The sequence below is a fragment of the Triturus cristatus genome, chromosome 5_1 (genome assembly GCF_964204655.1).
Source record: "Triturus cristatus chromosome 5_1, aTriCri1.1, whole genome shotgun sequence".
Classification (NCBI taxonomy): domain Eukaryota; kingdom Metazoa; phylum Chordata; class Amphibia; order Caudata; family Salamandridae; genus Triturus; species Triturus cristatus.
The window spans coordinates 771,970,920-771,998,195 of NC_140587.1; the positions used below are offsets into that span (position 1 = coordinate 771,970,920).

At 45.8% G+C, this 27,276-nt stretch overlaps 1 protein-coding gene across 1 annotated transcript in view; it reads right to left on the reverse strand.

Annotated features, from left to right (window-relative positions):
* Nucleotides 1-9,586: 9,586 nt before the first annotated feature.
* RIOK3 (RIO kinase 3) overlaps nt 9,587-27,276 on the reverse strand; it is a 63,591-nt gene continuing 45,901 nt past the window's right edge. Inside the window, exons 13-14 of the mRNA XM_085605760.1 lie at nt 23,557-23,664; nt 9,587-10,818 (exon numbers count right to left, since the gene is read on the reverse strand). Of these exons, the coding sequence (XP_085461886.1) occupies nt 10,708-10,818; nt 23,557-23,664 (219 nt within the window). The 3' untranslated portion in view covers nt 9,587-10,707. The remainder of the gene's footprint in view (nt 10,819-23,556; nt 23,665-27,276) is intronic.

The following is a 27,276-nucleotide window of genomic DNA, read 5'->3' on the forward strand; positions in this document are numbered from 1 at the left end:
GAATCAGAATGGCTGTTTCCCTAGAACCCCTGGTGAGCCCTGCATGATACACCTGTTGATAACCAAACCTGGCTAGGCATGGGGCCTTATTACCCAGTAAGAGGGTCTCCTGCAGGAGGAGGATGTCAGCTCCATAGCGTTTGGCCTGTCTCAGGATAGCCCCTCGCTTTATTTTATTGAACAGCCCTCAGACATTCCATGTTACTACAGTTAACTAAGTCATGCGCAAGATTACTGGCTGGGCGGCCATAGATAAGGTGGTGGGGCAAAATAGAGTAGTCTGCCTAGTGGAGCGTGGGACATGTGTCTGCGTGCATGTCAAAAATTATAACTACAAAACTCTTAACGCCTGAACACCCTTCCACCCCCCCCCCCCCGCCGATACAACCTAGAAATCGGAGCATCTGTCGCGGCAGAGCAAAGCCCGAGACCCTAAACGTAGGTCCCAGAACCCTCCCTCCAATGGATCCCAACAACCCGTAAAACCTTAACAGTGGGGTACTCGTGTCCTGATCAGTTCAACCATAGTGGAGCGTGTCTTCCTGTTCTCAGTACTAGATAGGCGGAGTAGTTCAGAACTGTGCCAAATTAGCTACAGACTATTAGGAGCTAATCAGGCGAGGGATAATTAAGACACATGCTCCGGACTAGGCGTTCGTCAGGAGGATCCGGATCGGTGTCGTGGCTTGGATTTCACCCTGCGTGGCCTATTTGTTTGGGATCTTTTGGAAGAGTCCGAATCCGGCGGGGAGCTAGGTTTCAAGTGCACCCGTTCATCAGACCAAGCAAAGACCACTTCAGGGGAGTCAAAGAAACGAGTCTTAAAGTTATACACCACGCGGGGTCTGGCCGGATACAACAACATGTAGGAGATATTGAGGTCTTGTAGACGTTTCTTCACTGCCGTGAAGGAGTATAGTCCGGAAATATCATTATAGACTTGGAGTCAAAGAGGAGTTCGTCCCTGTGTGACCATGCATACTGCAGCACAGCATCTCTATCTGCATAATTGAGCAGCCTAGCGATGACCGGCCGCGGTGCCTTTCCAGGCGGGGGCTGCCTCCCTCGTGACCGGCCGCCGAGCCCTCTCGACCATGAAGCACTTGGAAAGCATTTCGGCAGGCAGCAGGTCCTTGAGCCACAAGGTGAGGAAGCGATTCATGGAATTACCTTTGCATCCTTCCGGGATGCCAACGAAGCGTAAATTGTTGCGCCGTGCACGGCCTTCTGCATCCTCCACCCGAGTGGCTAGTTCTTGGGATATGGCCGTCAATTTATTGACGCGCTGCTGGAGGGTCCTGACATTTATCCTCGACCGTGGACACACATGTCTCAGCTTCGGTGATCTAATCCACAGCTTTCTTCAAGTCCTGATGTAAAAAGGAGACTTCCGTGCCTACTGCGCCAATGTTAGCCTCCAGCGAGTCTTTCGCATCTGTGATGGCTGCCAGCAAGGCCGCATTATTCGGCATAGGGCCAGGCGGGAAAACGCCACTCGCAGATGTGGCATACGGGTCCAAGGTGCTCTATTTCTGACTCGAGGCGGTAGGTTTGTCCTTCCCCATCACATCCCACGGCGCTGCCACCACCAACTTGTCTCGAGATCACGACCACACCAATTCGCCACACCGGGGGTGCCGGAGAAGGCGCGTCGGGCCAGTCCTCACAAGCAGCATCAGGCCTAGCCTAGCCACCTCCGCAGCAGGAAACCAAGTGGGCCCCTCTAACGGGACCCACTGCGCCGGACCACCAGCCCGCCACTCCCCCTCCCCCCCCCGCCGCCCCAACAGCCCTCGCGCCGCTAGGCAGTCCTTTGTGTCCTGCAGCACTCAGGCACACCATGGGTCAAACGCTGGCCGGAGGTCGTGCTGTGCGGCCTCTGCCCCTCACCAGTCAGGCGGCATCGATAGTGCCCTCAATGCCACTGGGCAGTATTCCAAAGCCCCACTGGGGGTCCCATGAGAATGTCTCACGGTCCGCTGCATCAGGGATCCAAATGAAGACCGTAGACACTCTGCCGCTATCTGGCAACGGACAGGCACAGGCTCAGAGTCTCAGGCACCCACTGAGTCTCCCTCCAGCCACAGGGACACCGCCGGCTACACGCCGGCTCCCGGGCACCACACCCCTGGGGGAAGCCCAAGCACGCAACCAAGAAGGCCCGCCACACGGAGCTCCACCCCCCGGTAACCCAGCGCCAGAGACTGATGCGGCCACCTCCACGAGCTGAGCCCCAGCCCGAACCAACTTCGCGGCACCAGCCACAAGCGGGCCAACTCGCGAGGCCCTCCCGGTGCCAGTGCCCAGGGAGTGTCCCGCAGCAGCAGACAGGGCAGGAGTGCACACACCCGCCAGTTTGATGTGGGTAAATCTGAACCAATAAACGTTCAGAAGGAAAACCCCTTTTTGTATCACGTTTTTATCTAGTACCCCAGATACCCTGGGAATAAACTCACTGTTTGGGTATACCTGGAGGTATTTTTAACTTCACTCATCTGGTTCCCTGCATGGCCAGTTAATAACTTCTGCAAATACATCACATCACTTTTTGAGCATCTGCTTAACCTGCGGTCCGAATAGAGGTTTTCAGTTGATTGGCAGGGTTAGCGGATGGCTTGAAACCAGAGACATGGAGCCAAGCATGACGTCTGACTAGGATGCTGGTGTTAACACCCCTGGCCTCAGTGTTGGTTGCGTGAAGAGTGCAGCGGATGGTGGCAATAGGAGATGGTTTTGCCTTCGACCACCAGCCGTCCCCCACGCTGTGTATATTGGTCAGGAAGGTGTTGGAGCTCTTCAATCTCAACCCAATGTGGCTGTCATATTGGGAAGTAGACCAACTGACTTTGCACAGTGTGTGGCTGACCGCACTGATACCAGTATGTCCGTTGCATCAATCTTCCTACTTTCCTTTACAGGAGGTGGAGCATCCTCTGTACCCTGGACATTTGCTTGTTTTTGTCTGATATGGGCCACAAAGTAGTCCAGTGGAATAAGGCCATGGATGTAAGGGTGGGGGTCATTGGGGAGGGTTTATACTTTTTATCAATCTTTGCTGTGATGATCCTAGACTAGCTCCTTGTAGGTTTCGGGTGCTGTTTTGAGCATTCCCTTGACCATGGAGAGGAACTTTGTTTTTGAGAGTCTTTCCACCAGTAAGTCCTCGTCCTCCTAGACAACATGCAGGTCTACTTAATGGAAAGTAGACAACCTCAGTAGAACCTTGTGGTATAAGGTGGTGTTTAGGTGGGGAAGGTTTTGGTGAGTATCGATCAGTATCGCCCGGTCGGGGCAAATCGGCAGTCATCCCACATGTCGTTCCTGGGTTCTGGATCATAAGGAGCATCATAGGGTTTCATGGATGTCCTGCAATGTCCTCTCCACAGGACGAGGACTGTGACCCCTCTGGAGAAGGGGGAGGTGGCACCAACTGCAGTGGCACTGACTGAGAAAATGGGGGGGGGGTGGAGGGAAGGTTGGACTAGTGCCCCTGAACTTACGTTTTTTGTGCCTTGGGTTTAAGGTTAAGTTGCTCCTCGAAGGACAGTTTCCTTTTCTTAGGGAGAGTGTGTCCTGAGGTTTTTGTGTGGCCTTAGTAGTGATTTTCCCAGTCTATGGATAAATAAAAAGGCACTTCTACAGAGCACAGCTTCCAACTCCTCCAGGTATTTCTAGAGAATGGGTTTGCTCCGATATGTCGGAGCTAGCCTTCGATGGTGCTCTTAGTGCAGAGTGGGTTTTCAGAATCGTCAGTGTTGTTGAAGAGGAGGCTTTTGGTGTTTAGGACGGCTTCGATGCAGAAGTGGGCTTCTGTGCATTGATAAAGAGGTTGCTTTTGGAGCAGTTTCCGGTGAAGTCTTCGTTGCTGGAGTCTAGTTGGCTCAGAAGTAGGCTGTGGCTTTGGCTGGGCCTTAGAGCCTGGAGAAGGGAGCATCGTAAACTCCTATGGTTTGTGCCAGTGTCTACCATAGCTCAGACCAGCTGGCTGTTTAAAAGGCTCTAGGCTCAATGCCAGACACCTGCCTTGGAGGGGGGGGGGGGAGGGGGAGGGAGAAATGCACCAATAGTTCTTCTAAAATTACCTTCAATAGACAGTCGCACTGCATGGGCTCAAGTCTGGTTGGTGCGCTTAAGTATTCCACAGTGGATGCACTGGTACACACCCTTGCCTAGTCCTGAAGAGGCCTAGAACCACAGGCTGAAACGCGTCAACTACAAATCTCTAAAGACTCCAAAAGAAAAGAGAGGGACGCAGAAGAGATCTTGGAACAAAACCAAATAATTAATAGGAGCCCTACATGTGAAGTACTAGTAGTGAACCTTTCTAGTAAGGTTCTTACAGGGAATATGGACTCTGTGCTCCAAGTTATGAGCTTTTTGTTCTACAACTACTTATGATGTTGTTGAAATCAACATTGACATTTATAAATTTGTGAGACAACTCAAGTTAAAAAGATTTTTGCAAGGGACTCAAAAGCTGAACATAATGCATGAACAAAGGAATGTGGTGGGTAGTATGTCAATATAGGATGTACATGATATGACTGTTCTTGATTACTGTATGTGAAGAGGACCCAGTTACAATTCAGAATGTATTTCAAGATTTGGAAATCTGCACTGATCTAAGTAAGAGCAGTGGTCTCAAAAGAAAATCCAAGTGGACCCCTCCACTGTCGAGTGGTAATACCATTGATCTATTCCACAAGATAGTCATAAAAGACGATTAGTAGATATCTATACAGGAGTGGCCATCATCAGAGCAGCATCACCCTACAAAGTGAACTACAAGAACTTAAATCAGATCACAAGCTAATATTCAGGGAAGCAGACAATAGGTGGTATTGCAGCGGTAATGGATACAACTAAATATGAAGAGATCTTTAGACAACTAGATGATGTTACCTGTTATCTGAAACTAGACTATAACCCAATTACAGAAGTCTCTAATGTAATTAACACTAATCTGAAACGATGGAATGGGACTACTTGATGAAGATGAATATCGTTAACTATTGGTGGATCATCCACGATTCCCCTGCCTCTACACATTGCCCAAAATACACAAGAGCATGCTTTCCCTACCTGGGAGACATATCCTATTGAGTTTTGGGGGCCCGATGGAAAGATTGTCCGAGTTTGTAGATCTCTTTCTACGACCATTTGTATCTAATATCCCATCACACACTAGAGATACTGAACATCTACTTAATATACTAACTGATGTGGCATGGGAAGAGAATATGATCTCAGTGACCATGGATGTGGTTTCATTCTACACGAATATACTTCACCAACAAGGCATTACAGCTTGGAGATATTTTGTATCTAAGAGACCAATAGAATTCTTGGACCACTCGGAAATGTTAATTGTCCAAATTGGTACTTGAAAACAATGTTAAAAAAACAGAAGTGCAGGACCGCGATGGGCTCCAGGTTTGCACAGTCTTTTCATTAAAAATGTTTTTGTTTTTTTTTAAATGTTTTTTTTTTTTTTTTAAATGGAGCATTAGAGGGATTGTAGCCGGGTCGCCATCAACTCACTGATCCATACACAAATGACTTGGTTACATAGAACACTGCAGCCTTTCAATGTTTTATATCAACTAAAGAAAGAAAGGGGGGGCGGGTTTTCTTGGACTATATCTACTTCTACGTCAGGCCACGCTTATTCAGCAGTCGTGCATGACTCCAAGTGCTCTGTTTTCTAAACGTTTCCAGTTTGTCAACCCACCACACACATCCTCACATCAATCACAGAAAGGAAAAAAAAAAAAAAAAAAAAAAGTGTGAGAAATCAGAAAGTACCCAACGTAAACACACCACCTATAGAGCTGCTGGTTGATACTCACCAGTATGCTCACGTTGTCATCATTGCAAGATTTGGGCAAAAACACATTTCACTATCCCCTTTTTCTGTTCCCGGCATGAAAGTTACCAATGAGGACAATGTGAGCATACTGGTGAGTACCAACCAGCAGCTCTTGCACTGTCTTTAGCCAACCTTATTATGGGATGGTTTGAGACGGTGCGTACCTGGGGCCTACCGGGTGCTAAGTGGAACAAAAACATTTGGGGTCGCCACATTGACTGTCTAATGATATGGACTGGTAGCCAAGTAGAACTTCTAGAATTCTACAAGTTTGTGAATGACAACACTAACAAGGTATTTTACAATGGAACACAACCAGGATAGGATCCGGTTATTGAATCTTTAATTATATATCCATGGTGACAAGATTGAAAGCTACAGCCTGTAACTCATTACTCTATGCTAGCAGCTCACATCCCAGATGTCAAGCTAACTCAATATTTTATGGGGAAATGCTGAGAGCAAGATGCAATTGCAGGAATAAGAAATTTTTCGAGAATGTCAGTGACATAAAAGAAATACTACGATTACGTGGTTAAGATTAGAGTGCTATTGCGAAAACAAATAAAAAGACATGGACTCTGAAACGTCTTAGTACACTGCAAGATGTTAAGTGACCTAACAGTAAGGCACCAGTAAGACTAATTACCAACAACCATCCTTACTTACAGAAACTACAGCTATTAAGGAAACACTGGTCCTTACTCACGACAGATCAAACGTTACAACCATTTCTTACCATCTCCCCTGGGATCACGTATAGTGGGGGTCACGCAACATGAAGTCCTAGTTATCCAAAACATGAGATATCTGAGACATGGTTGCACAGAAGAGCTGTAGGTTCATATAAATGTGTACACTGTAATATGTGTAGACCATCAACAAGTGGTGTTGTCAAATTTTCCCACAATAATACAAGGAAATATGTATGCACATTGACTGTACCACCAAATATGATTTATATATTGTAATTTTCAAAGTGACCACAATATTTGCCTTGGTCTCATGTAGTCAGAATGAGGTGAATCACAACAACTTAGATTGTGACTACGTGATGGAATGCGTTGTACATTTTGTTAGCGCATGACGGGCTGGTTAGGAAAGAATCACGCTTTGATGGGGGCAGGAACAGATAGAGACTATTCTATTGGCCTTACTCTGACAGACCGGATCGGTTTAAGGGACATTGAATTACACTTTATTGGCCATGGATATACACTAAAAGGTTGCTATCGGATATATTGGGTTAGAACCTTGCCTAAGAGCTTACTTTGAAATTAGTATCACATCTTGAAAAGTGGAAGAGCGAGTATGGCAACCGAATATGGTTTATATATTTAGGGACGGATGGTATTTCTTCAAATATTGGACCCTTTACTTTGGACTTCTATTAGTAGCGTCAGTGTTACATGGTCAGGCTGAATATAGTGGGCGCCTGCTTTATAACATATGGGAAATTGAGTGGTTTACAATCACTAGTATGCCATACCGACAACAGCACATTTTGGATTTGTGGTGGCTGAATCTATTTTCCTCTCTGCGTTGCAAATTTATATTGTGGATTCACATTTACTTCACACTCAAGACTATCACAGCCTTCACATTGCTATTTCTAATTTCACACAGTGAAGCACTCTCATAATTCTATGTTACAGTGCACAACCACTTGGGAACCTATACATGGATTTTTTTTTTACAGAATGGGGCTCTCAAGTCCATATCAATGAGGATTAGTGGATTTTGCTCTTGAATTGATTTAGTTTGCGCCATACCATACGCACGAACACCCACACCGGTGGTGGAGTATGAAGACATGTAGATGCAATACCTAATTTGGGGGTGAATATGGTTTGTTTTTGTAGCCCTGATGAAGTGGTCAGTAAATAATTACCGGGAGACAAAACACGTGTTGGCTTAATCCTTATGGATACGAATTTGCATTATGAATTTTGCTGTATCTAAGTGAAGACTGGAATGAAAATAAAGAATTACCAATCACCATAACACTATATGGACTAATGAGTTCTTCGGATATCCAATTTGGTGCTCAGAACCGATTTAAGTGTTAAATTTCAGGAGCCCGCCTTACAAAATCTCCAAAAAAGCTGCAATTCAAATGAGAACCACTGCTCTAATTAATCAGACATTCCACATATAACTTTTTGAGCTGGTCTTTTTTCGCTTTGGGCGGTCTACCCGAGGACTGTACCGAAACCCTGAATAATGGGCATGACCATCGCCTTCCTAAAATATTGCATATAGCAAGGATTGTGCACTAATTTTGAATAATAGTGTATTATTGTAAAATTGCCTTTATTTCCACACCCAAAAAAAATATGTACTCTTGGTTTAAAGTCAAGATAAAGCAAAAAAAAAAAAAAAAAAAAATCAAATGTTAGTTCCACCAATGTGTGTTGTCTCATTCTGCCTAACAGGACGTCCTGCTCAATATAAAAAACATTGTTGTATGTGAAAGTGTTCAAGTAATATAATCACCCTTACCAATAACAAATAAGTTATTTTTGGTATAATTGTATTCTCTATTTATCTTACTAGCGCAGTTTCTTTCCCTGTATACTGTTGTTGTAGGCTAGCCTCTAGAGGTTGATATGGGCTCCACCCTTTCTTTCAAGCTGGATTGCAGGAGCTGGGCCCTGGAATAGCTTTTCTTGCTCCACCTTGATATCCAATTCCCTGAAGAGGTCGTGCATATAATCTTTTTTTTTTCTTTAAATATCTTTATTGGCATTTTTAACATAATCATAAGAGATATCTTTTAGTCAGATATTTAAACATTTGCATAGAAGGAAGAGAAACGACAGTTCCAATCTCTATTTCAGGGTATACCAAATGATCAGTTAGCCTGTTCCCCTAACATATACAGTGTATCTTCTTAAAGAATGCCTCTTGAACAGCAAAAAAGAAAAAAAAAAAAAAACCTTTTACAACTCCCCCCCCCTATGTCCGCTCCCCTCACCCAACCCTCTGTGTCTGTGCGTCTGGCTCAGGGGTGTCATCTTTGTCTTGCCTCTGCATCCCTGGATGGGCTCACCGCTATTTGCGTCAGTAAAAAAAAGGGTGTTCTTCGACCAAAAGTTGAGGGAAGCCTGGCTTGTGATGTTGTCGTGCTCGGGCGAGAGGCATCACTGACCTGGCATTTTTGAAAATTAGGGCTTGGAGATGAAGGGCGGAAGGCACTGGGAGCGCGCTGAGGCCCTGCCGGAGGGTAACAAATGGAGCGCAGGATTCAAGGATTGTGTAGAGAAACAATGAAATGCAAGGAAAGATCTGTGAGGATTGTTCCAGGACAACGGGAATGAACAGGTCGAAAAGGCCCGGCAGAGCCACTATCAGGCTCCAAAGCCAGATCTGTACATGTCAGAACCAGATAGCATAAAATAATAAACAATTTACCAATGGAGCTGATGCACATTTGAATTGCCAACTAAGGGAGGAGTCACTATACCGTATGACTGGAAAGACTTCGAAGAAAAACAAGTTGCAAACGTCCGAGCCCAACATTAGATGGCAATAGTATGCACAGCATGTGTATTTACAGTCACACATGCTACGAACGCAAACTTTTGAAAATTGTAAGTATAATCGTAGGACTCAGAAATGTTCTCTTTTTAAAGGCTACATGGAAGGTTAAGCCATCATAATACTAACGTGCAACTAAAACATAGGAACAAAAATAAAACATTAAACAGACTTAAGTGCGTTCATGTTAGGTTTATTGTTTACTTTTGTATCAGTTGCTTTTAAAACAAAATCCACGCTTATTCACACACCGAGAGAACGTCACAGACATGAATGATGTTTCTTGTTCAAGGTCTGGTATGCTTTGTCTTTAAGTACCAACACCCTATCCCGGTGTGTTAAGGAATAACAATGGGCATCAAACATTTTGTTTGCTTTGAGTGAAAACACAAAATGGGGCTGGGGAGGAAGGGAAAAAAATAAAAATGCATTTTAACCAATAATTCTTATTGCATAATACAACAGCACTGTCTCCAATTGCTAACAAATGTAAAGGGATTGGTGGCTAAACTTAATTTGTCTCGTTTACTTATTTCTGTATTTTCATGACAGAGCAAAACAATTTGAGAGCCGTGATGTTCAAGAACGTCTTAAATGTTCTTGACCAAAACAGACACTGTTTACATTCTCAGAAGACTAAAATACTGCAATTCAATTCAAATTATTTGTCCAAAGCAGTCTTTGGTTTTTAGTATTTAGATTCTACAGTATGACAAGACTGTTTAGCAACAATCATACTGTGCAATATTCAAAAACCTTTTGGTAGCAAAATTAAGAGCCAACAAATACAAGTTTGTTAAAGAAATTATGTTCCTTGCGAATTGGAAAAATATTTTGTGATAAAAAGCAGTTCCATATTTTGTTTTATAAAACACTGCATTTTCAGTTTTAGGACAATAATTATCAACCAATTTGGTTTGTCGAAGAACATTCTTCCTGGGTCTATATACCCTGCAGTGATGATGCCATAAAATCCATTAGAAGTTGGCCAGTAATAATGGTCTTCAAAGTAATTTAAGAATTACTCTGGAGCACAGTATGACAGCAATGGTGCCCATTCTCATAACATCATACTTTGTTAAAATCCCACAAGTGGGAAACACAAACAACTCTGAAAACACCGAAGTACCGTTGCACATCGTGTGTTTCCATGGTTTTGTTTTTTGATTGCCATTCAAATTTTACTGCAATTTCCATTGGTCATTGGCAGTTGACATTAACCACTGCACGAACACCTTCAGAAGCAGCAAACTTGTGTTTCTCTAACTGAAAGGACATCCCTTTTTGTTCTCTGTATGTTAATCATCAAATATTCTTGGTGGCCCATCATCATCATCAGTAATGAACGAAGAAACCTTTTTTCCATGCTTCTGCACATGATCTTCATTGCATTTCTCCAACCTTTCAATCTAAAGAAGGTAAAGGAAAATAATTAGCAAATAAACAAACACCCTAAAACTCAAAAATCAAGTTAATGCTGAAGCACTAATTATCAAAGACAGAAAGATAAAAGGAAAAGTTACTTGCAATCCTAATTCAAGCATAGGAATCTTTAGTGAAGTCATGAACAGTGAATATCTCTGAATACAGCAAAATCAGAGGACACATCCGCAAGAAAAGTCGATTTTTTTTCTTTTATAAGGGTAAAGTCAATTAAATTGTCAAGGTGAAAGTGCAGACTCCAGAGTTTACATAATATATGGATGGGACTGGGCATTTGAGAATTAAATCTTTACTCAGAGAAACGTCCTTGTGCTTTCAAGACACCAAGTGGACTACTATTGCACAAAGCAGTTTCAGCAGATTTTGAAGCTTGTACCAGAAATTTGGGCTAACTCAAAAGGTAGTCCATCAATACAACATAATGTGTATTTGTAAAAAAAGATTTTAATGGTTACCCAGCTCGATGGTACTCACTTTAACTACCATGGAAGAATTGAAGGCCAAGTGTACCCATCGTGCGTCAAACCTCTGATCAAGGGGTCAGATAGGGATTCCTAAAATGGATGCATTAGTACACCGACACCAGGCCTAGCAATGTTCTTCCACCAACCATGTCAGCACGGAAGCAGTATTGAACATCAATTGTGTAGAGATCCTGAGAAAGAGCTAGGATTTGAGTAGTTTTCATTATCCATCATGGGGTATTTACTGATATTCATGAACGCTCCACAGAACAGCAAGCTCACTCCTTCTCTTTAAAACAGTGCCAAAATACTAGAGGCAGAAGTCACAGTTGGATGTCTGGTGACAGGCTGTAGAGCTACATAAACATTTTGCAGAGATGGTTGTCCCACTAGGGTGTCTCTCATCAAGTCAGACTAGCGAGGCAGTGCTTTGCAAAAGGTGTGAACTCCTTGTTAGCTGCTTTGCAAAGTGCTACAATTGAAACATTTAAGAGTTTTATAGTGTGGGTTGTGTACCCTTGTTTTTTTTTTTTTTTTGGTAAAACCGTTTTTATTGCAGAACAATAATAGCAGCAGCATACATTATTACTTTGCCTGCATCGCTGATAACAATGCCACATATCCTGTGGCCATTCAGACAGCCGCACACAGCTCATGAGCCCACATCCCGGAGGCCGGGCAGCGATGTTCAGGGATCATCATACTGAACTGTAGTTTAAGCTTTACTTTTGCCGCTAACACGGTAGGGTGACTACGTTCCGCTTTAGAGTTTTCCCCCCCTCCCCGTCCCCTGCCCCCAACACTGCCCCTCCCCCACCCCATTCCCCGTTCCCCTCCCCCCCTCCCGTGCTCACGCCCGCAACTGCGACTGTTCCCGGCTCTCACTTGTGAACTGGGTACAATTCAGAAGTACATAACTATTCACTTCGTTTGTGTGGCTGGATTGCTCCGGGGGGCCCCTTCGGGCTCGGACGGCGTCCCGTCTTCCTCCAGCATACTATTTCGCAGGGCTTGCACTAATCCCTCCCACGCCGCGGCCGCCTCTAGCGCCCTATCATCAGCCTTGCGGGTTGCTAATTGGTATCGAAGCGTGCTTTCACTTGCCGCCCATTTCTGCAGCTCCTTGGCCCACCTCCCGTGCGTGGGGCCCGCTTTTGACTTCCAGAGTCTCGTCACCTCCCTTTTAGCTAATAGGAGGCCCATGTCAATAAATCTACTTGTATTTTTGTTCTTGGGTGTGTGAGGAAACCAGTGTAGGACACAAACCGCCTTGGTGTATTGTAAGTCCCTGTCCGTCACCTCGGTCAGAGTTTCACCAACCGCCCTCCAGTAGTCTTGTAGGTGAGGGCAGTCCTACAGCATATGCCCCAGCTCCGCTCCCACCATTCCACATCTAGGGCACGCCACATCTGCCACCCCAAAATACTTCCCAAGGTTACTTGGTGTAAGGTAGGCCCTGTGGAGAATATAGAAGTGTATCAGCTGGAAGCACGCGTTCCTGGTACTTTTCCGAGCTCGCCGCACCAGCCCCGCCCACGTAGCGTCAGGTATCTCAGTCTGCACTTCCAGCTCCCATTTCGCCTTTAGTGCCGTTAGCGGCCGCAGAGTCTCACGCAACATTCTGGAGTACAGACAAGTCACCGCCTTATAAGTGCCAGCAGACATCATGGTGTATTGGCAGGCTGCGGATGTGGCGGGTTCCATGAGCCCCGCTCCCCAATGCGCCTGCATCGCACTTGTCACCGCCGCATGCATCAGGTAGTCTCCCCGCGGGAGGTCGAAGCGCTCTTGCAGCGTTTGGTAAGGGACCAGCGTTCCCTCTTCGTACAAGTCACCCAACATTTGGAGGCCCGCCTCCTCCCACATCTGCAGTCCCGACCAGTCTCCGCCATGTGGGAGCGCCGTTACCATTCCCAGTGGGATCTCCGGCGCATACGGTCGCCGCACCCCGGCTCGACGTTGCGATTGGTTCCAGCATTGCCGGAGCGTCTGCTCCTCCAGAGAGAGGTCTCTGATAACCAGCCTCTGCTACAGCGTAATATACGCCAGTATATGGCGAGGGGTGCCCTCCTCCCTGTCCTGCTCTGGCCCCCGGTATACTCGCGCCACTTCCTGCGTGAAAATCTGCTGCTAGGTAATATAATTCGAAATCAGGCACCGCCAGGCCTCCGTCGTCCTTTGGTCGGGTCAAGGTCGCCATCGCGACCCTGCGCCGTCCCGTGCCCCACAAGAAAGACTACCAGCGATCGCAACTGTCGGAAAACAGAGCACGGAATCTACACAGGGAGCGTGCGGAAATAATACAGAAGCCGCGGTAATGCAATCATTTTTAGCAGCGAGATACGCCCGGTTACCGAGAGTGGGAGGGTGGACCAGAAGGACATATTGCCCTTCAGTGCCCGGATACACCGCCCCACATTGCCATCCAGCATATCCGCTGCAGTGTGGTATATGTGTACTCCGAGGTATTGAAGGCAGTCAGGCTCCCATTTAAGCAGTGGCCGGACCGCTGGACGCGGCTCGCCGCTTCGCAACGGGTATAAGCAGGTTTTGGACCAGTTCACCCGCAGCCCAGAGAGCCCGCCAAATCGCGCAAGGAGTCGCTCCGCTCCGTCCAGTGCTTCCGCCGCGTTCTCCAGGAACAGGAGCAGGTCATCTGCATATAAGGAGATAAGTTGCGGAACCCCTCTATAATCCAATCCCCTGTAGTAGCGGCCTGTTCTGGCCTCCTCTGCGAGGGGCTCCACTGCTAGTGCAAACAAGAGTGGGGAGAGCGAGCATCCCTGCCTGGTGCCCCGGCCCACGCGGAACTGGCGCGATACCAGGGTTCCCACCCGCACCCTTGCCACCGCCGAGGCGTATAGGACCTTCGTCCACCCGATGTACCCTTCTCCGAGGCCGAATCGCCGCATGGCTTTGTGTAAATACCCCCACTCTAGGCTATCGAAAGCCTTCTCTATATCTACGGATAAGACGAGTGGCGTTCGAGCGTTCACCTGCGGATCTCCCATCAGGCAAACAAGTCGTCGGATGTTAGCCGTGGTGCTTCGCGCGGGGATGAACCCCGACTGGTCCCTGTGTATCAGTCTCGGCTTGTGCCGCAACAACCTAGCCGCCAGTATAGTGCTCAGTATCTTATAGTCCGTCGTCAACATCGACAATGGCCTATAAGAAGCGGGGTCTTGTCCTTCCCTTCCCGGCTTCAGCAGTGGGATCATCAGGGCCTCACACAGATTGGGGCAGCCTACCTCTCGATTTGGCCTCCTTATAGACCTCCTGAAGCCGCGGGGCCAGCTTGTCCAAGTATCTATCATAAAATTCTATTGGCAGGCCGTCTAGGCCCGGGGTCTTGTTGCGGGCCATCCGGGATACTGCCCCCCTGATCTCCCCGAGGTCAATATCACCGCCTAGGGCCTCTGCGTCTTCCCGGTCAAGGCGCGGGAGTTGTAATCCTTCCAGGAAATCGTCGATGTCCCCCTCCCGTCCCTCCGGCGCGCTTTTGTAGAGTGTCTCGTAGTACAAGCCGAACCTCTCCACTAGTGGGTTGTGTACCCTTGTGATTACACCCAAGTACAATATGAAGCAAACATAACACAGAAGTCCTGGTGGGAGAACACACATCCTTTCAGGCATCGAAGGACCCCCAAGCTCATGGTTCTTCGGTCAAAGGTCCTTTGTCATATCATTAATGTGAGAATGAGAGTTCTAAATAGGGTTATGGTGGCTGGTTTACTATTGGTTGAATGAGCAAGCCCTTTGTCTTCCCAGGAGGGATCTGTTCATTCCCTGTAAAGAATTACTGCAGAAAATCTAACAAGCCATGGATTGATAAGCGCAAAAAGGTTACATGCAAAAATGGCTTTTGTTTTGCCTACAAGGGACATCAGAGCTCTTTATGTATTTAAGGTGTCCATTGATTTTTCCGTTGATATAGACAAAGGAAAAAATAATTTGAAATGCCTTGACGGAAGGTTGGGTGGGTTTTTAGTGTTATCTTACTCCTTTGCAACATCGTCTATTTGCTAAATTAGTTCACTAAACCAGCCTGTAGACGAAAGACAATAGGAAAGCAGACTTCCTGCTTCGTCTGAAAGGAAAGGATAATTAATTTATTAGCACTATATTAAGTACCCAAAGAGTGGCAGGTATCCTAATAACTGATGCAGTAATTCACAGACACATTAAAGAAAAACATGCCAGAAAGGATTTTACGATAAACTGCAAAAAATGCCATGTGTACTTTTAGAGATTCAAACTGTAAACCAAGCTTTTCTAGTTGTAAGAGAAAAGGAAATATTTCTTCTTGGCACTTCACTGGATCAATGCTCCCGATACACCATATGGAGAACTTATTTTATGCAAACATAAGATAGTTCGGAAGAACTTCGCTTCATTCCATCATGGGAGGCTAAACTGTCTATACTGCAATAATTCAGTATCCAGGCCACGAATTTAAATAACTAACAGATGGCGTATGCTCGGCAGAAGATCCAGCCAGTGCAACAGGCTCCCGAGTGATGCTTTCACCAGGGGAACATCTGTGTCTGTATCACTTTTTCGTTTTCTTTGTTCTGGCTTGCCTACACACGATCACCAAACCAAATAAAGGGTTAGGTTGAAAGGCACAGAGAAATGTCATTGACCAGCTGATCATAAGCATGTTTCTAGGGTTTAAGTACGTCAAGATATTTGGAGCAATGCCCTACACATGAAAGAACAGATATTTTCCTCCGAAAATCAGCAGACACCACAGCCTTTGTGCACACTCTAGAGTATTGGTATCAATGATCTTTAGAAATGACATCCGAGTTGGCTAGCTTCCAATCATCCTGGTGACTATACATGAGAAGCAATCTATACGAGTAAAGGTGGTACACTTTGGCCTCGTTAAAGGGAAATAATATTCGGTCCTTGCAGGACAAAAAATTGTTTTTACTTGAAACATAGTGCCCGACCATTTTGCCATTTACACACTAGGACAAAGGGTCGAAGAGAGATCCTCCAATACAATATCGAGTCAGTAGGAGAAATGGTTGACAGTTCAGTCTACGGAGCTAGGGTAAGTTCCTGAGAAAATTGTAACTTACAAACATGTATTTTGTCCCTACTAAAAGGTTCAACATTCAGACTAGACAGTCATTTTTTCACTTTGATTGAAGCAAGCAACTCTCCCAGATTTACTTGTGGGTTTTATTTTCAAAGTATACATCTAGTTTTTCAAATGTTTAAGAAATGCACCATAATCAAATTATTTTAGCTTTTATTGTACTGCCATTTAGTTAAACCAAAACACTACAGTGCAGTATTTGCAATGTTTAAATGCTCTCAAAACAAAACACTTGGATTCTGAATGCCAGTCAGGAGAGAGATAGACAGACACAATATCTGAGAGGGTGAAAAATGCTGGTATTTCTAAAGTTAGAATCAAAATTTGTTCTAGCTATGTTAACGTCAGTAATCACAGTTGTAAAAAACAAAAACAAAACAAAAGTCCTGTTTGTATAAGTAGGTCCATCTTTATCATGCATAGTATGGAATTCTAAGATAAAAGCATTTCCTCAGATTGGATTCAATACCAAAACTTTTTCTAATTACCAATGAACATTTCTTAGTATAAAGTATATTAAATAAGAAAGAGAAACCAAACACAGCATTCACCCTTATAACTGCAACCCTGGTGTGCGGGCGTCAGTTTTTTTTTTTCTTGCCTTAGACCAGAGCAAAGAATGTCGGAATAATAATGGCTTGTCCAGTATGAAAGGGAGTCACAACCTTCAGCAGGAATGCCGCTCTGATTCACAAGACCAGTTTCTCTGGAAAACAGTTGGTGTACGGCAGTTGTACTGAAAAGAGCCTAAAAACTCAAGTAAGGAGCTCAAGTTATCGCAATAAGAGGAGATGCAAAGGACAGGTGTGCATCGGTTCAAAAGTGCTACACAAAGGAATAGGAGAACTAAATTAGGGTCCCAATGAGGCATTACAAAGGGTTTCGGTGGAAACATATGTACTAAACATTTGAGAAAAAGGATCACAACTGGCGACTTAACCAGGACGGTTGGTTCGGTAAACGCTAAAAAGGTTGGACTGACAACCTTTAACAGTGCCCACTGCAAATCCTTGCAGGGCCATGGAAGACACAAGCAAGACATCCACAGCTTTGCCTGTAATGAGTCCAGATTGTGGGAACCACATCAGGTCAAAACCCTATCCCAGTGCCCAGAGTAGACAGATTTTAACAGATGGGTACCTGGCTGCCTAAGTGACATCATGAGGGTCGAAAGCAGTCAACTGCTGCCACTCAATCTCCACACATGAATATGTGGTTGGGTGGCTTGGGTGCAAGACTCTGCCCCGCTGATCATCTTCAGAACTCTAGGCAGGAGAGGCAGAAAGACTTACAGAAGTCCAGAGCTCCGCTCCATGTGGAATGTGTCTCCAAGGGAGAGTTTTATTGGGAACTCCAGGAAGCACAAATATTAACATTTCATATTCTCAGAAATGGCAAAAAGATAGAGCCATGATTTCCGCATTGCTGGAAGATACTGTTGCCCGCCTCTGGAAGGAACTGCCTATAGTAATAAGTTGACACGCAGAGATGTGAAGAACAACTGTCACTTTATTCCAAGCCATCCGCTCTCATGACAAGAGGATGTCAACATTCTAAGGTGAGCTACGGGCGCTACCAAGGAAAGAGGGAAGGTGGGGGTGGATGGAAGGTACCAGGTGGGAGAAAGAGGGAAAAATACAACACATCTCCTTACCCAACATAACAGAATTCACAGAACACCTGGAGGTGGATTATCTAGCTACTCTGTCCCCGCTCCAAACTGGACCATCCTCCAACTGTACCACATTTTTCCCCATACCTTTGACCTTCTGTGGAAGGAAAAATTTACTCTGTCCCACTTTTACTCTTGTGGGTTTCTTTATCAACACAGCATCATTGACCATAGGTTCGAATTCCTTCACACCATGTTTCTTATCATACCACCCTTTGTAGCGGGATTGATGTTGCTGCACCTTAATCTGACTTTCTGACCTGTCATAGTCAACAGTCTTTCCCCCCTCTAGCCAGAGAGGGTACATTTTGGTGCCCGGTTCTCTCCCTCTTAAAATCACAAAAGGAGATATACCAGTTACAAGGTTAGGTGCCGTGTGGTAAGCCCACAAACAGTCTTTAAGTGATTCGTCTACGTTGAACCCATTAGACATTGCCAGTTGAATATGTTCCTTAATCATTCGGTTCATCCTCTCTACTAACCCATTTGCTTTTGGACAGTAAAGGGCCGTTCTCTCATGCTTGATGTTATGGTTCTTCAAGAAAGTCATCATTTCATCAGATGTGAATTGCACCCCATTGTCAGTTACTAAGATCGATGGAATACCTTCAAATGAAAATACTGATTTCAAAAAGGCAACGAGGTTCTTGGTCGTAGTGGAAGGGGTGAATTTGACATTGACCCAGTGGGAGGTGTAATCCACTAGGACAAACATGAACCTTCTCTGTGGACCTAAGGCATCCATGGGGCCAATTAGGTCCATGGCCAGTTTAGTCCAAGGAATGACTGGTACCTCCACTGGTGAAAGTGGAACCTTATGTAGGGACTTTGTTTTGTCACTCTTTGCACAATTATAGCAGTCCTTTACCTTTAATTCAACTCTAGAATCCATCTTGGGGAACCAAAAACTGTTCCTCACTTTACTTTTGGTGAGGCATCTCCCTAAGTGGCCTTCGTGGGCAAGGTCTATTATCCTGTCTCTCAAGGCCTCAGGTGGCACAATTTTGGACTTGCGGTAGACTTTGTTTTCATGAATGGTAAGCTCATTCCTGACTTCCCAGAATTCTTTTAGCCCTTCCACAACGTCCCCACATTTATCTGGCCAACCGTTTATGATTAGACTTTTAAGTGTCTCCATCTTTGAGTCCTTCTTCATTTCGACATTCCATTCTTCTTTGGAGAAGGAAGGCGGATGGATCGAAAGAATGGGGGTATCCAAAGGGTCCTCCTCGATGTTGACTGCTAAAGGTGACCTTGACAAATAGTCTGCAAGAACGTTATCCTTGCCTGGCAAGTACTCAATCCTGAAACTAAATTTCTCCAGCCCTAAAACCCATTTGGCTATTCTAGGGGATTCACATAGTGATTTTCTGGATGAAAAGATGTGCGTAAGGGGTTTGTGGTCCATGCGGACTGTAAATTTACTGCCCCAAAGGAAAAACTTGAAATGGTTAATGGCCCAGTAGCAGGCCAATGCCTCCCTCTCAATTACGGAATAGTTCCGTTCCGGTGGACTTAAGGTGCGGGAGGCAAAGGCGATGATAGTTTCTCCCCCCTCCCCTTTCTGAGATAGGGTGGCCCCAAGACCTTTGTTGGAGGCATCCGTGCATAAGATGGTTCTCTTCCTATGGTCAAAAGGCCCCAGGGCACGTGAGTTAATGATTTCTTTTTTTAAGTCAGTTACTGATTCAGAATGTATCACTTCCCATTTGAATTCACTTTTTTTTTTTCAGCAGTTCCCGTAGAGACTCACATTTTTCTGAGAACCTGGGGATGAACTTGGCCATATACTCCACCAACCCTAAGAAGGACTTAAGCTCCTCCTTATTTGTGGGGAAAGGTGCGTTTTCCACTGCTTGAACTAAGCTCAGTTTGGGCTTTATCCCCTCAAAAGAAAGATTATGTCCCAGATAATCTACCTCCATGACTTTAATCTTGCACTTTTCCTTTTTGACAGATAACCCTGCATTCGACAGCCTGGAACATACCTTCCTAAATATGGCGTCATGCTCCTCATCATCGGCACCGTAAACCAAAACATCGTCTTGGAAACACAAGCATTTAGGAATTCCCTCCAGTACCCTTTGCATCATTTTTTGGAAGACAGCAGCCTCCGATGCAAGGCCAAAGGGCATCCTTCGTAACATATAAGTGCCAAACGGTGTTGCAAATGCGGTCAGTGGCCTAGAATCCGGGTGGAGGTCTACTTGGTAATATGCCATTGACAGGTCTATGACAGAAAAGAACCTGGCCTTACCCATGGTGCTCAACATTTCATTGATGTTAGGAAGAGGGGACCGTTCGACCCAGATGTTTTCATTAAGGCTGCGTAAATCAATGCAGAGGCGAATGCCCTGTCCATTGGCTTTTGAAGCTATGACGATTGGAGACACCCACTCCGAAGCGTCAATAGGGTGAATAACACCTAAATGGCAGAGTTTATCAAGTTCCTCTTTCAGAGGCTGTCTTAAAAGTAAGGGAACTTGGCGAGTCTTATGTACAACAGGTTTTGCCCCTTGTCTAATCTTTATTTTATGCTGGTAGTGTTTTAACAACCCCAGATCATTAGAGAAAAGGTGAGGGAATTCGTCACAGAGAGGTGACTCCCCCGTTGCTTCTTTGACCAAACTGACCTGTTCCCTACCATTGGGATCAAGAATTATACCCAGTTCTCTCTGGTGGCGCCACCCAAGGTGATTTGAACCAGAGCTGACCAGGTAAACCTTACCCACAGTGGACCTCCCCTTGAAATTAATTTTAGTCTCCACCATACCCACCAACGGAATGGGGTCTTTAGTATACCCATGAGGTGTGATGTCAGGTTTAGAAATCAGCATACCTGGATCCCCTTTTATTTTCATGTAATCTTCCATGTTTAACAGGGTGAAAGGAGAACATGAGTCTGCAAACATTTCAATATGTTTGTTGTTGATTAAAATACTGCATTTGGGGTATTCAAAAGAATTACTGCCACATGAACTCTTTACTTGGAACACAAATCTAAGCTGATCATCGCTAGTTTCATTGATAGCTTTGACTAGGCTGCTTTCGCTGTCCCTGCACACTCTAGCTAAATGTCCTCTTCTGTTACATTTCTTACAGTGAGCATTGCGAGCTGTGCAACTAGTATTGTTGGCTAAGTGGTTGCTGCTCCCACATCTGTAGCATTTGAGATCAGAGTGTTCTCTTGGTAACTTACTGGATGACTCACTCTTACTTCTGACTTTCGATACATTCCTGTTAGGAGCCTCTATCTGAACTGCTGCAACCACTTCTTCATTTACTTTTATTTCCTTCATGCACTTTGCCGTATGTTCAATAGACTGAGCAATAGAAACAGCTTCTTCCAAAGATGGTTTTTTTTTTTACAACAACCTCTTGGATCTTGCTATTGCTTGTGCATCTGACCAATTGGTCACGAATTAAGGAGTCATTAAGATCCCCAAAATCACACCTTTGAGAAAGAGAACTTATTTATTTATATTTTCCTTTCTCTGCACCTTCTGACTGAAAACATGCACCGCAGCGAAGGATGCTTGGCGGAACCACAGCTGGACGTACCTTGAAACACCAAAGCTGGTCTCAGCTTGAGATTACCCCCAAATAATACTGCAGCAGCTACCGCCCCGTGGAGGACGAGGCCGGCGTCCGCAGATCAGGCAGAATAAGGAAGTGCCCGCCAGAACCTGCCGTGGACAACAGGACCCCTCGAAGCACAAGCAAACTTTCCGCCCGCTTGAGGGCGTGTGGAGGCGTGGATAGGCACAGGACCCCGCGAAGCAGACTCAAGCTTTCCGCCCGCTTGTGGGCGTGTGGAGACGCGAGTAGGCGCGTCTTCAGTCAGGACCCCGGAAGCCGTCCATAATCCGGGAGGGACGCTGAGGAACAGCCGCTGTGGAGATATGCGTCCGGAACGAGGATATGTAGCCGTCAATACCTAGGCTGTCACACATCAGTCACCTGTGGAACAGCCGCAGGGAATGTGCGTCCAGGAAAGATCTCGCTGGCGAGGAGTCAGATTCACGGAGGTGACGAATTCTGGAAACAGCCACCGTACTTAGGTTAGTAGTACGATGTGCGACTGAATGACTTGTAGCGCACCAGTAACCGCCACACCAGGCTGTCACACGTCACCCTCCGACTGGCAGGAAATTTGATAACGCACCGCAAATCATCCACAATTCGAGAGCAAACACAAAGGGGAAATGGCTTGTCCTGTCCCCCTCACAGGATCGTCGCCAGTGTAGTAATAAGTTGACACGCAGAGATGTGAAGAACAACTGTCACTTTATTCCAAGCCATCCGCTCTCATAAAAAGAGGATGTCAACATTCTAAGGTGAGCTACGGGCGCTACCAAGCTAAGAGGGAAGGTGGGGGTGGATGGAAGGTACCAGGTGGGAGAAAGAGGGAAAAATACAACACTGCCATTTGTGATCCGCTAGGTGTCACTGGCTGAGTTTATCCGCCATGGCGTTCGAGATCCCAGTAGGTGGTTCATCATGAGGGAAATGCCAGAGCACACAGACTCCTGGCACAGTACTCAGAAATCTACCCTGCCTCTTGCAATACCACATGGCAGTAGTCTAGTCTGTGAGGGCCAGACTAGCCTCCCTTAGATGGTTGGAAGAAGTCTTTTAACACAGACTCGAACACGTTGATGTGAAACAGTCTCTGCTGGAGCCCAGCTCCCCTGACCACCCCAACCCAGATCTGATGCAGGTGTCACCACTGTCCGTCCTGGGTGGGGTAGGGAGAGTGGTCTACCACTGGTGCAATTGTGGTTGAGCAGTCACTACTGTAAGCCTTCTGCAGTCTCTTATGACACCTGCATATCATTTGACAGGTTCCCTTGGTGCTGAGCCCACTGAGACTTGAGATCCCACATCTGCCATCTAGCTACAAGCAGATGGTCAAGTCTCAGAGGGACTCTCACGGAGATCCATGTCAGAGGTTGAAACATCAGTATCAAGGTCTGAATGCCCTGGACTTGCTGGCCTGGAAGGAAGGCTCAGAACTGCATAGTTTCCAGAATGGCTCTGATGAACAGGAGCCTCTACAAAGATGTCAGATGTGACTTTTGCACATTGATCAAGAATCCAAAATAAGTTAAGAGGTTCACTGTCATCTGGAGGTTGGTCAAGGACAGATTGTGTTGAGCCCACCTTCAACAGCCAGTCGTCATGGTAGGGAAAGACTGGTATACCAAACCTCTGAAGATGTGCTGCGACCACCACCATCACTTTAATAAACACTAAGGGGGAGTGATGACGCTGAAGGGGGGCACAGAACACTGAACGTCTTGGCCCACCTTGACCCGCAATGTTGAACAGATGGTGCTAAAAAAGAAAGTATTCCACCTCTCCTGATATTGATTATTTACCCAGTTTACCCATTTTTTAAATAAAATTAATCTGCAGGGATAGCTGGATTATATTTTTAGCATTACTAAGGCAGGCTTACCTCCACAAGGAAGTCAACTTCGTTATCAGCTGTAATATTCAAACCAGAGACAGCATTGAAAAGATCCCGATCATTAAGAACTTCTGGAACACCACCTTTCTGGAAAAACTATTACAAAAAACCAACATATGAACACTTGTATTGCATTTTATAAGAACATATTTATCTATTGGCTTCTTGATAACACATAAAAAAAAGTATCTCCTATATAACATTTTGGCAATTGGGAACAATTTGAAAAGAGTTGAAAATAGTTCAAAAGGTAAAGTTTAAATGGTGAGGCATGAACATAAATTAAAGGACTGTCCCCACACCATACCCCCACCCCAAATCGACTGTATAACATTGCTATCATGGTTCTTCTCAATACTACTAAAAGGTGCCTGTAGATCAAGGGAAATCCCTTTTTATATGCTGGATTATTTCTGTGATGCACTACTAATGCTGTGCCACTTCCCCCTGGGCTCAAGTAAATCATAATGTATGTGCCCTTTGCCAAAGTGTCCTTGAGGCATCTAACCTCCAACATATTATATACTTTGAATATGTCTAAATATACTAGCAATTTGAATTCTCAATGCCTCATGCACCCTAGCACCCACAAAGAAGTTGCTCATCTACATTACAGGTTCTACACCATGGATATTCCTGCAGTATTTGCACACAGAAGGGTCTCTTTACAGAAAATTACAGAAAGCTTTCAACTCGCTATACTGTGCTGTAAAATTAAATTTAAACAAAGGACTGAGACAGACAACTTTCTGGGGCAGGCTAACCTGCGATGTTTGACAAAAGAACATTAAGAAACGTTACCTACAGAGAATTTAATGTTAGATATATCAGAAATGAAGACAGGCAAAACATCAGCCACAAATGGGCCCCTGTTGGAAACCGGGCAACCGGGTTAGCAGTCACCAGGTTCCCAGCACAGTGGTAGCTTGGCTCGAGCGGTTGGGGGTCAGGCACCGTGTTAAGCGTACGTCACACCCTCACAATAACCATGCGTTCATCCGTTCCAAAAACGACACTACACCGTAAAAATTATGGAAGACAAGATGAAAATATATATGTCTTTATCTTATTTTCTCTTAGTTGCAGGTTTCATAACATAAATACAGTACAATAGGATTTTCCTTTAAAAGAGCAGGTCAAATAAACAATGCTACTTTGGACTTTCCATAAATAGGTTCAGGTCATCATTAAGCAAAGAATAAATAGATGTGCAATAAATACAGACGGCAAATAAATACAGTCAGACAATAAATACAGTGCAGGAATAAATTAGTGGAAGACAATAAATAAAGCACCTGCAATAAATAAAGTAAAGCAATCAATGACAGTTACAGATCAGATCACTTTCATGAGGTAACTTGGTCTTACTTTGCCCATATACAGCTTGTGGTCATTTGGATGGCATGGGGGTGTCCCACCTAGATTGGTCAAGGCTGGGGCCTAAGCTGAGGCAGAACCAGGGTAACCTAAAGATCTGGCCCTCCAAACTACACAGCCCTTAATGGATGTCACTGCACCAGTCTCAGTTCACCCCTGGCACTCCCAGGCTGGTTCTAACACCCCTCTAGCCCCTAGAATGGTCTTTTAGGGCTCCACGGGGCCTCAGACGCCCCCTCTACCACTTACTGCCCCTTTCACGATGATCGGCTCCGCTCGGCGCCGTGTCGATGTCGTGAGGCGGCTCCGGCTCGATGTCGCTGGGCGGTCTCGACTCGATGTCGTCTTCCGGCGTCGCAGGGACACGGCCTCCCCGCTTCCGGTTGTCTCCGGAGTGCGATCTCCACTCCTGACCTCCGGCGCACCACCTCAGTTTCCGGCGACTCCGGTGGGCGGACTTCACTCCCCCGTCGACGCCTCACCTCGACCTCAGGTGACTCCTCACTCGACCTCCGGCGCCTCTCCACGACCTCCGTCGGCGCCCTCACCTCGACCGAATCTCCACTAGACCTCCGGCGCCTCTCCACGACCTCCGTCGGCGCCCTCACTCGACCTCTGGCGGCTCTGGGTACGACGTCTGCCTTCTGTCAGCGCCGCTTCTCTACCTCAGGCCCCAGGTCTCCAGGCTTCGACGTCAGGACTCCACGTGGACACCACTGAACAGGTTAGGAACTTGCTGTTCTTCCTCTTTAAGGCCTGTTTCAAATGTTCAGTTCCTTAAGATGGTTCTTCTGGTCTTGGTCCCACACAGGGCTTTAGGTTGGGCTTGGTCAGTAGAGACTAGCATCAAGGGTGGGTTTCTGGACCCCACTCCAAGCACTGGTTTCCACCTCTGCTGCCTTACTCCGACCTCCTTCTATCTCTGTCCTCTCTCTCCTCCAGTCAGATGCCAACTGCCACTCTGAGATGGCCTCCCAACATTCTAAACTGCCTCCCACTGTCACAGGGTTCTAGAATGTTACAGAAGGTTCTAGAATCCTCCAGTGGGTTCTGGTGATGTCACAGGTGACAATGGGTGGCCACCATTTTGCGTCTCAGGCCCTCAGACAGAAGTTCCAGGGGTAGGGAAAATGGCTCCCTGACCCTGCATCAACACTAAAAAGTCTGGTGGTTCCCAAAAAGGAAAAATTATAACAGGGTTTGAGGCAAAAGTGGGACAAAATAAATAATGATGAGGAGGGACCACCCAAAGGGCTGACAGGTCTAACAGCCCCCAACTGAAATTTATCAACGCAGCAGTAGTATACTGATGGACAGGTTGCTAGAAGCACATATGGAGGTACAATGAAGGAGCCAATGATCCTAAAAGTACCCACACTGGATAGGCATCCTATGGACTGCAGCTCATACCGTTCTAGGTCTACGCTCAACGTGGACCTGAAAATCCAGAGTGAAGTCATTGTAAATGGACTGCTTAGAGTAATTTATCCCTCAAAGAAAGACTGTGCGTAACCTGTGATGACTGGAACAATTAAAAAGCTTTCAGAGACTGTCGAAGGGAGGTTTGTGGCGGCAATGCTCAATATAGAGAAGGCCCTGAACAAAGCTGGATGGGATGTTCTGCTTGCGACACTGCACTGTTACAAATTTGGCCCCTATTATGGCATTGATAAAGATACTTTATAAATTGCCTGTTGGACTGTGTGGACTGCCAGGAAAAAAAAAAAAGGACGATAGAGAGGAGAACCAGGCAGGGCTGCCCCCGTCACCAACGTATCCTATTTGCTCTAGTGGTGGAACCACTAGCAACTATAATTAGACTCCAGATATATGACTGGGGACTACAAGTAGGGAAGGTCATGCATGTGGATAACACATTGGTATAAATGTGGGACCCTGAGAGAGCCACTGTGCGCCTGGCAAAACGCCCATTAGAAAAGTTAAGGAAGTTTGCTGCAGCCTTAGGACTCACCACAAACTAGATTAAGTCACAGCTGCTCCAGATCGGCGAATTTTAGGAGAGTCTGGGAGAATGGAAAGTAGCCACACACAATTCAGCGGGAAGATTCCCTCACTAAAAAGTAAAGTGGCAGATGATGTGCAAGAACGCTGGAGAAATTGCTAAGCTATGTTGAAGAAGCGTGCTGACCCAAAGTCTAGAGAAGAGGTTGAGCATTTGTGGGAATTGTTGAGAAAAATTATGACCTCTCCAGATGTAATGCTATCACAGCTTGGGTGAAAACAATATGAATATTTGTCACTGTACAAAATAGGAGTGAAAATGTGTACTGGTTAGATGGGGCTGGAAGGCCACTGTAGGGGGGGGGGGGG